Consider the following 9,535-nt stretch of genomic DNA (forward strand, 5'->3'; position numbering starts at 1 on the left):
CGCAGCTTTATGAGGATTGTCAAGCAAAATCGATTCAAGAATCTGAGTGAACTTCGCAAGGAATGGACTGAGGCTGGGGTCAAGGCATCAAGAGCCACCACACACAGACGTGTCAAGGAATTTGGCTACAGTTGTCGTATTCCTCTTGTTAAGCCACTCCTGAACCACAGACAACGTCAGAGGCGTCTTACCTGGGCTAAGGAGAAGAAGAACTGGACTGTTGCCCAGTGGTCCAAAGTTCTCATTTCAGATGAGAGCAAGTTTTGTATTTCATTTGGAAACCAAGGTCCTAGTGTCTGGAGGAAGGGTGGAGAAGCTCATTGCCCAAGTTGCTTGAAGTCCAGTGTTAAGTTTCCACAGTCTGTGATGGTTTGGGGTGCAATGTCATCTGCTGGTGTTGGTCCATTGTGTTTTTTGAAAACCAACATCACTGCACCCATTTACCAAGAAATTTTGGAGCACTTCATGCTTCCTTCTGCTGACCAGCTTTTTGAAGATGCTGATTTCATTTTCCAGCAGGATTGGGCACCTGCCCACATTGCCAAAAGCACCAAAAGTTGGTTAAATGACCATGGTGTTGGTGTGCTTGACTGGCCAGCAAACTCACCAGACCTGAACCCCATAGAGAATCTATGGGGTATTGTCAAGAGGAAAATGAGAAACAAGAGACCAAAAAATGCAGATGAGCTGAAGGCCACTGTCAAAGAAACCTGGGCTTTCATACCACCTCAGCAGTGCCACAAACTGATCACCTTAAATTAAAGCAAAAGGTGCCCCTACCAAGTATTGAGTACATGCACAGTAAATGAACATACGTTCCAGAAGCCAACAATTCACTAAAAATGTTTTTTTTATTGGTCTTATGAAGTATTCTAATTTGTTGAGATAGTGAATTGGTGGGTTTTTGTTAAATAATTAAAAAAAACAAAGACTTAAACTACTTCAGTCTGTGTGTATTGAATTTATTTAATACACGAGTTTCACAATTTGAGTTGAATTACTGAAATAAATTAACTTTTCCACGACATTCTAATTTATTGAGATGTATATGTTTTTGCAGATTTTTTAAAAAAGAAAAGATTTTGCAGATTGTTTTTGCACATTTTTGCAGATTTATTAAAAAAGAAAAACTGAAATATCACATGGTCCTAAGTATTCAGACCCTTTGCTCAGTATTTAGTAGAAGCACCCTTTTGATCTAATACAGCCATGAGTCTTTTTGGGAAAGATGCAACAAGTTTTTCACACCTGGATTTGGGGATCCTCTGCCATTCCTCCTTGCAGATCCTCTCCAGTTCTGTCAGGTTGGATGGTAAACGTTGGTGGACAGCCATTTTTAGGTCTCTCCAGAGATGCTCATTTGGGTTTAAGTCAGGGCTCTGGCTGGGCCATTCACGAACAGTCACAGAGTTGTTGTGAAGCCACTCCTTCGTTATTTTAGCTGTGTGCTTAGGGTCATTGTCTTGTTGGAAGGTAAACCTTCGGCCCAGTCTGAGGTCCTGAGCACTCTGGAGAAGGTTTTCGTCCAGGATATCCCTGTGCTTGGCCGCATTCATCTTTCCCTCGATTGCAACCGGTCGTCCTGTCCCTGCAGCTGAAAAACACCCCCACAGCATGATGCTGCCACCACCATGCTTCACTGTTGGGACTGTATTGGGCAGGTGATGAGCAGTGCCTGGTTTTCTCCACACATACTGCTTAGAATTAAGGCCAAAAAGTTCTATCTTGGTCTCATCAGACCAGATAATCTTATTTCTCACCATCTTGGAGTCCTTCAGGTGTTTTTTCATGTGTCTTGCACTGAGGAGAGGCTTCCGTCGGGCCACTCTGCCATAAAGCCCCGACTGGTGGAGGGCTGCAGTGATGGTTGACTTTCTACAACTTTCTCCCATCTCCCGACTGCATCTCTGGAGCTCAGCCACAGTGATCTTTGGGTTCTTCTTTACCTCTCTCACCAAGGCTCTTCTCCCCCGATAGCTCAGTGTTACGTCCATATATGTCCTTGTGGGAGTGCCTGTGTTCTTGCGCTCTCGCTCTCTCGCTCTCTCTCTCTCTCTCTCTCTCCCCCCTTTCTCTGTCGATCTCTTAGGCCGCCTTCCTTGACTGCTGATTGGCTCATGACGCTGTCAGTCATCATTAAGCAACTTGACGCCGACCTATCCGCTGTCCAGATAAAAGGACATGGAGAGACGTGAATGGAGACCTCTTTTGCGCCCTGATTTTTGCTGTCTTATTACTTTTTTGATTTGCCATTTCGTTTGGTTATTTTGTTACTTTGTGACTCGGATGGCGTTGCTCTTTGAGCTTTGATGAGCTTATGCTCTATGACGTTTACTCAAGAGGAAGGTGGATAGGGAAGATGTCGTGCGACTTCCATTGTGCAACATTTAGGTAACTTTATCTGTTTAGACACCATAGGTAAGAGGTGAACGCCACCCCCTGTAAGTTTCATTGTTATTAGTTGAGAGTAGGGAAGTATATGGCGCTTGGCACTGAAGATTTGTTTCTTTTCTTTTCTTTCTTATCTTTAGTTAGGTTAGAGGTTTAAAATAAGGTAGAAGTGGTTTTGTTGTGTTTCTTTCTTTCTTTTGGCGTCACTAGCGTCCCCTTTCTCTTGGGTTGATTTGTATTTGTTTCCCTTTTTCCTGAGTTGTAAATATTTGTACATATGGGTTGTCTCTTTAATGATTTATATTTTGTAGTTATATGGATTCTTTTCACCTTGTAAATTAAATCCCTTTCGTTGGCAGTTTGTGTCCCTACATTGTCTCTTGGCTGCCTCCATCAAGTTTACAGATTTGCCACAGATTTAATGTTACTCCTTTTACCCCTAGACCATCTTAAAGGGTCGTAACATATATTGTTGCTCTTTTTTTAGTTTTGACTGCTTTTATTGTCCTCATTTGTAAGTCGCTTTGGATAAAAGCGTCTGCTAAATGACCAAATAAATAAACACCAGAGGACATGGTTTTCAGAGCTTTACATACAAAATGTATCAAGTTCCTACGTTTTCATAAATGTATGGATAAAAAAAAAAGATTGCCTTTACTAAAATAGACAATTGTACAATTATGCCGGAGGTGTTTATTAAAATTTTTATGATTTTCTTTTTAATTCATAAAAGTTGTAATTTATTGAAACATGCTTGAGACAGTCACACAATAGGACAATTTTGAAATTTGGCTCAAAAATTAAAAAAATCGAATAACACTGCAACTTTTATAACAACAGGTCCATGTAGGACAAATAAATGTTTAATGATTTACTGCATTTTAAATAACAACAATATTAATTATATTCATTTTTATCTTGTGGGACAGTGAAAATGCTATGTCACGTCAACAACCCATATACAGCTTTAGATCAATAGTATTTCCCTAAATAGTAGTCTTTCCCTCACAGAAGGTACATCTAAGCGTTTCGTACTTAGTAGAGGTATTTGACAGGGTTGCCCGATTTCTCCCTTTTTGTTCTTAATTGCAGCAGAATTATTGAATCATTATACTGGAAATTGTATCAATGTTGACAGTATAAGAATAGGTGACAATGTTATTTTAATATCTCAGCTAGCAGATGACACATGTATTTTTCTTAAAGATGAAAGCCAGGTTCTGAGTGTGAATCAGTGGAATTAAGGTCAAGCAGTAAGTGAAATATATTGGAATAACAATAAAAAAATCAGCGAAAGGAAAGACTGGATGACAACTTTACCTACAGAAAACAAAAAACATTTTTAACAGATGGCTTCAAAGGGACTTAACTATACAAGGAAGGACACTGCTCTCAAAAGCGGAAGGAATTTCAAGAATGGTTTACCCTGCTTTATCGTTATATGTGGACAAAAAGACAGCAACGTAAATTTACTCTCTTTTGTTCAAATGTATTTGGAAAAACAAGACTGAATATATCAAAAGGAAAACAATGATCGTGCATGCATTCGTTGAAACATACAGTATGCATGCAGTCATACAAACTCGTACTTAATCACATTTGGACAGTAATAAACTGATATTGTGGATGATAACTGGCGCTTCACACTCCAGTCCAGCGGGTGGCGCTAAAACACACACGTTTCTTTGCCAAACACCATTAAACCTCAGAGGAAGAAGATTAGTTTCACCGTAATCTCTGTTGTTTTGTCTTGATGCTGCGTTAATACAAGCTGTTTCTGTCAGCAGAAAAATACAGTTTTTGAATCAGGTCAGTAAATACCTGTAATATTCTCATCCTCACAGTCGTGACTAAGATTAGAAGAAAGCAGGAATATCTGGAGGAGTATCATCTCAACTGAGATCTGCTGCTGTGAAGATGCTGTCTGTTAAAGAGGAGAGTGAGGAGGACACGAGTGAACCAGAAACCTGGAGAATAAAACACGAGGAACCAGAACCCTGCAGAATAAAACACGAAGAACCAGAAACCTGGAGAATAAAACACGAGGAACCAGAACCCCGGATAATAAAACACGAGCAACAAGGAGGTTGGTCTTTTTTTTTCTTCATAATGACTGTTTGTGGTAGGCTACATTAGGCTTACAGAGCTTTTTTAACGGGGATTAAAAAAGTGGGTGGATTTTTATTATTGTAGGGTTGTTGTGTTCACACACTGCCAACACATGTCCAAACACCATGTAAAAGTGGATTTTGCATAATATGTGCCCATTAAGTTACCGGCCATTCATAACTTCTACTAGCCAAAAAAAATATATATACCAAAATCGTATAGACAAATATATATAGACAAAACGGGCATTGCAAATCTAGTGCATCATAAATAGAACCAGGCTGTGCAATTAATCGCATGTGATTGGCATGCCCGTCTCGTCAGTAAAGCCGGTCCCGTGATTAGCACTCCGTTAGCTTAGATAATTTAGAAGTTTCATCTGGTCTTGTTGAGATATATAGTTGAGTATCATCGGCATAACAGTGGAAACTAATCCCGTATTTCCTAATAATATTACCAAGTGGCAACATGGTAAGTAGTAAATCGCCTGAGCCGTAATAAACTTGACAAGCTAGATATGGCGTTCATAATCGAATGCTATTCATCTGCGATTATGAACGCGATAGCCTAATTGTCAGTGAACTATGGCTCTGTGTGGTGAATGCTGCTCAATCTGAATTGACGAGATGCGCATGACAATCGCATGCGATTAATTGCACAGCCCTAGCATAAGTTTACTGTCAGAGATTTGTTGTGTCGATAAACAAGGCAACATGGATGCACTTGTGGAGGTAGAAAAACAAAGTTCAAGACTCGCGGGATATTGCTTGTAACAAAGATTTAGATGAAAAAGAAAAGGCATAAGAGCCAACTGTTTCTGTCAGTGATGTGATGAGTTTTAATTTCAAATAATCGTGATAACCCACTTTTAACATAAATAGGCTATATGCTGTGTTTAAATGTGTTGCCACTTGCTTGAGCAACTTATGCCAAGTTCACACTGCACGATTTTCAAACTCGTCGGATCGCCGATGTTTTCACACTGAACGACTATCTGGGGTAGCATTCAGTTGCTGCTGTGTTCACATTGCACGATGGATCGGCGACAGAGGGTTTCACATTGCATGAATCGCCACAGCTGTCTGGTGCAGGGTTGCCAGGTTTCCGCTACAAAACCTGCCCAACTACTCAAAACTAGCCTGAAAATAGCCCAATTGCTTTCGAGGGGGTCCCCCAGTAAAAATCGCATTCTGGGGGTAATATACACATTTTGTTTGGCGGGGTTATCCTGACCAATTCACATTCCAGGGCCTAAATATCACGTTATTGGGGTCGCTTAAACCTGCTGACATAATAAACAACCGGCGGCAATCGCGGATTTGGCAACACAGGTCCGCAAACTATGTTTCATATAACTCCTCCCCGAACTTCCCGCTGCCCTGTATCTCTCATTGGCTGTAGGTCATCGCTGATGTGTTTTTCAGTCAGAACTCATTTCACACAGCCTAATTGTGAATCGCGTGAACGAGCACCGATTTGCCTCCGATTTCAGACATTTGTCGGCGAGTTCACAAAACCTGTTGGCGAGTGAAAAATCGGGCTAAAAACATGCAGTGTGAACTCGGCATTAAGCAAACTGGTCAGCAAACGAGCTCAGAGCAGGTTTACTCTGGAGCCAATGTTGATCTTGCGACACGGTTACTGCACAAAGCAGCGAGATCCAGTGAGAAGCGTTTGAGCTCGCCGCGGAATGTTATGAACAGATCAAACAGCGCTGACACAGAAATCCAGAAGCAGAACGCTGACTATAACCATGTTGTTGTGGTAGAAATAGTCCAATGTTATTACATCATTAATTTCAGGGTTTGTACAACCTCTTGAGAGAGAAATCCAAGCACTTTTCAATGACTTTCAAGTATTCCACACAATTATTTCCAGCACTTTAAAGCTCTAAAATGATCTAGTTTAAATGTTATTTTTAATGGGACAAAACACAATGTACATCAAAATATAGTTTTGTGGTAAACAAACCCTTATGTAAAATTAAACTACATCAAATTATCACTGTAACCAGTAGATCGCAGCACTATTTTTTGTGTATGTAGCAGGGTTGGGCCGATAGATGATGCCATCGTCCATCGCCAATGGCTGATAGACATCACGATGTTGAGCCGGCATCAGCTAAAGTCTGTCTACACTGGGCAACAAAGCGACCGTTGAAAATCATTTGAAATTTGTATCAATACGTCATGAATAGAATGCTGCAGCAGTTTTCTGTCGGGGATTTGTCGTGTCGCGCAGCATCCAGTGTAGACAGCATCACTGATTATAATGAGTTCTATAGATTGATCTATATATAATAAATCTCTATTATAGATCAGTGGTTCTATAGTGTTTTGTTGTATCGCGCCACTCGCATCTGGTGTAGACACTGTGTTAGGAATCGTGTTTTCCCTTATAAGGATTCATGCATTGTACAAAGCCTAGCCTATAATAAATAATATTTTAGCGTCCAGATTAGGGATCAACCGATATGTGTTTTTCAAGGCCCGATGCCGATATCGATTATTATAGATCAAGTAGACCGAGAACCGATATATATGTCTGGTGTAAAAATGAAAATTAATGTCAAAATTAAGAATAACAAGGGCTCTGACAAAAACGGCCTTCCCTGGTGTTTGTTGAGTGTAGTACTACCACAGTAAACTATTTATTTTAAAGAGTTAAACTCTTTATTTTTTGGCAAACTCTTTATTTAATGGGTTTACCATTAAAATTAAAACATGGAAGAAATAGCGTATTGTGTGATTATTCTTTTAAACAAAAGTTGTAATAATTGTTGTAGTAGTCAGGGGTTAAAGCAAAAAATTTAATCTTTTGACTGAAAATTTTTCCTCGGCCAAACCCCATTCCTCAGCCATACCTGTCGCACACCCAGTTTAAGAGCAGTGTTTTTCTTCTTGTAATCAAGAGCACTTGTCCTCCTAATTAAAAAACATTAAGGAGCACCTTCTGATCAATAATCAAAAATTCTGATCTAAAATTAGCCTTCCTAATATGAGGTGAAGTGATTTACAGGGGCATTTCCTTTTTACCTTTGCAATGGCATCATTTTCATCTGTAAAATTCAAAAAATTATGTTTATAAGCTTTTTAAAATTTCTATTTAAAACAATATAATAAGAAGTAGAATAAGACAAATAAGTTACCAATCATGAAATTAGTATTAATGAAAAATTTATTTGTACTACAGAGGTGACACAAAAAGAACACAAAATTGGCTTGTAGGTACATTTTCAGACATTCAATGAGGCTCAGAGGTGGCATGAGTGCAATTAAATTCATAAATTCATGTGGAGATTAATGTTTTAACATTTTGAATACAGAAATATTAAATTATTAAAATAACTGCAATTAGACCTAAAAATGAAGCTAAAACCGCCAGCAGGTGGCGGCAAATCACGGATTTTATTATTGAATCATTCATTCAATTGATTCGTTTGAACGGCTAAGTGACTGTCTTTATGAATGGGTAATCAAGAATCACTGACTCACTAGATTCGTTCAAAAACGCACTTTCATTCATGAATGAAACACCGCTGTGTTTGCTTTTAGAGATGGGAAGCGGCTGAGCTGTTACTTTATTTTGAACGGTTTTCGTTGATGAAATAGAGCAAAATCAGGCAGTACGTGTTTATTGAACTGTTGTATTAAATCAATATCACATTTGAAAACTCCTTGAATAATTATTAAAATCTGTCACTCTCCTTATCTCGCCTGTGGGCGCACAGAAAATGAGAGTTCTCAAGTCTCAAAAGTACGTGCAAATGATGAGTTCCGTCATCTGTCATCGCGTTATAAGCGCGGAACCTGCAGGAATGAGTAGAATTATTATTAATAGCTGCAATCGTGCGCCTGAAATTCAAGACCTGCTCTGTGTTCTCTGCTAATAACCCGACTGAATGATGCGAGCGGCGTTATGTTGTCAGTGAGAAGCTGCAGCCGTGGCGGGGAGGATTTTTGGTGTGCTGGTGTTCTGACAAATAATGCTACCTATCAGATTATGCTACCAACAAATCGGCAGAACACCGGAAGAACAACAACAAGTGCTAGGCCTACATGTTTCTTTTCCCCTCATTTTTTCCAATTGACGGAAATCCGTCGTAGCGACGGAAAACTTTCATCCCTGAGTAGGCTAGTATTATGTACATCATACTGCACCACAGTAATATATTTCTAATAATTTCATTTAGCTAACCCGAATTTATATTTTGACGGGTTGCCATTAGGGCTGTGTTCAAAATATCGATACGACGATGTATCGTCACAGAGATTTGACGATACGAGTATCGATACAGCTGGCCCTGTATCGATATTGTGGCACGTGTGCAGCAGTGGACCACGCTTAATTTGTTTAAAATTTTACAATGTTTAAAATTGAGTAGAAAAGTGTGAGGTTTCTAAAAAAGAATGAATAGAGCATATATAGGCTGCAACAAGGTTTAATCTGGCCACAAAGGAACACAACTGGGTTGCCTGATATAAAGAGACGTAATCCCCGAAACAGAACTTCCCACTTGCGCAATACGAAAATATCTGCTAAGTGTGCTACTTATCTTTGTCAACCTGGCAACCATGTGCATGCGCTCTCTCTCTCCATTGAGGAGAAACATGCTTGCTTTCTGAAAACAGCGGATAGCTTGCAGTTTAGCGATCTCCACTTCAATAATCTATTCTCAGAAAAGTGTAATTCATCAAGTGTTAATTTATTAGACAGAGAGAGAAGCTGTGTATTAGGGCTGTCACGATTATGCAATTTGGCTGACGATTAATTGTCTAAAAATAGTCACGGTTATTGCGATTAATTGTCTGTTTTAGGGCTTTGGCGATTATGAAGATTATCGCGATTAATTGTCTGTTTTTATGGCTCGTGGCCTAATGGTTAGAGAGTCAGACTCGTAACCCAAAGGTTGAGGAGTCAAGTCTCATACTGGCAGGGATTGTAGGTGGGGGGAGTGAATGTACAGCGCTCTCTCCCACCTTCAATACCACGACTGAGGTGCCCTTGAGCAAGGCACCAAACCCCCAACTGCTCC

General features: G+C 39.7%; 1 protein-coding gene across 1 annotated transcript in view; it reads left to right on the plus strand.

Moving 5' to 3' along the window:
- Window positions 1-9,535, plus strand: part of LOC107568425 (zinc finger protein 239-like) — a gene marked incomplete at its 3' end in the record, with an annotated part of 31,317 nt that overhangs the window by 12,690 nt on the left and 9,092 nt on the right. Inside the window, exon 2 of the mRNA XM_016254396.1 lies at window positions 4,386-4,477. Within this exon, the coding sequence (XP_016109882.1) occupies window positions 4,386-4,477 (92 nt within the window). The remainder of the gene's footprint in view (window positions 1-4,385; window positions 4,478-9,535) is intronic.

This window comes from Sinocyclocheilus grahami, unplaced genomic scaffold (assembly GCF_001515645.1).
Source record: "Sinocyclocheilus grahami isolate Dianchi unplaced genomic scaffold, SAMN03320097.WGS_v1.1 scaffold1243.1, whole genome shotgun sequence".
In the NCBI taxonomy this organism is placed as follows: Eukaryota; Metazoa; Chordata; class Actinopteri; order Cypriniformes; family Cyprinidae; genus Sinocyclocheilus; species Sinocyclocheilus grahami.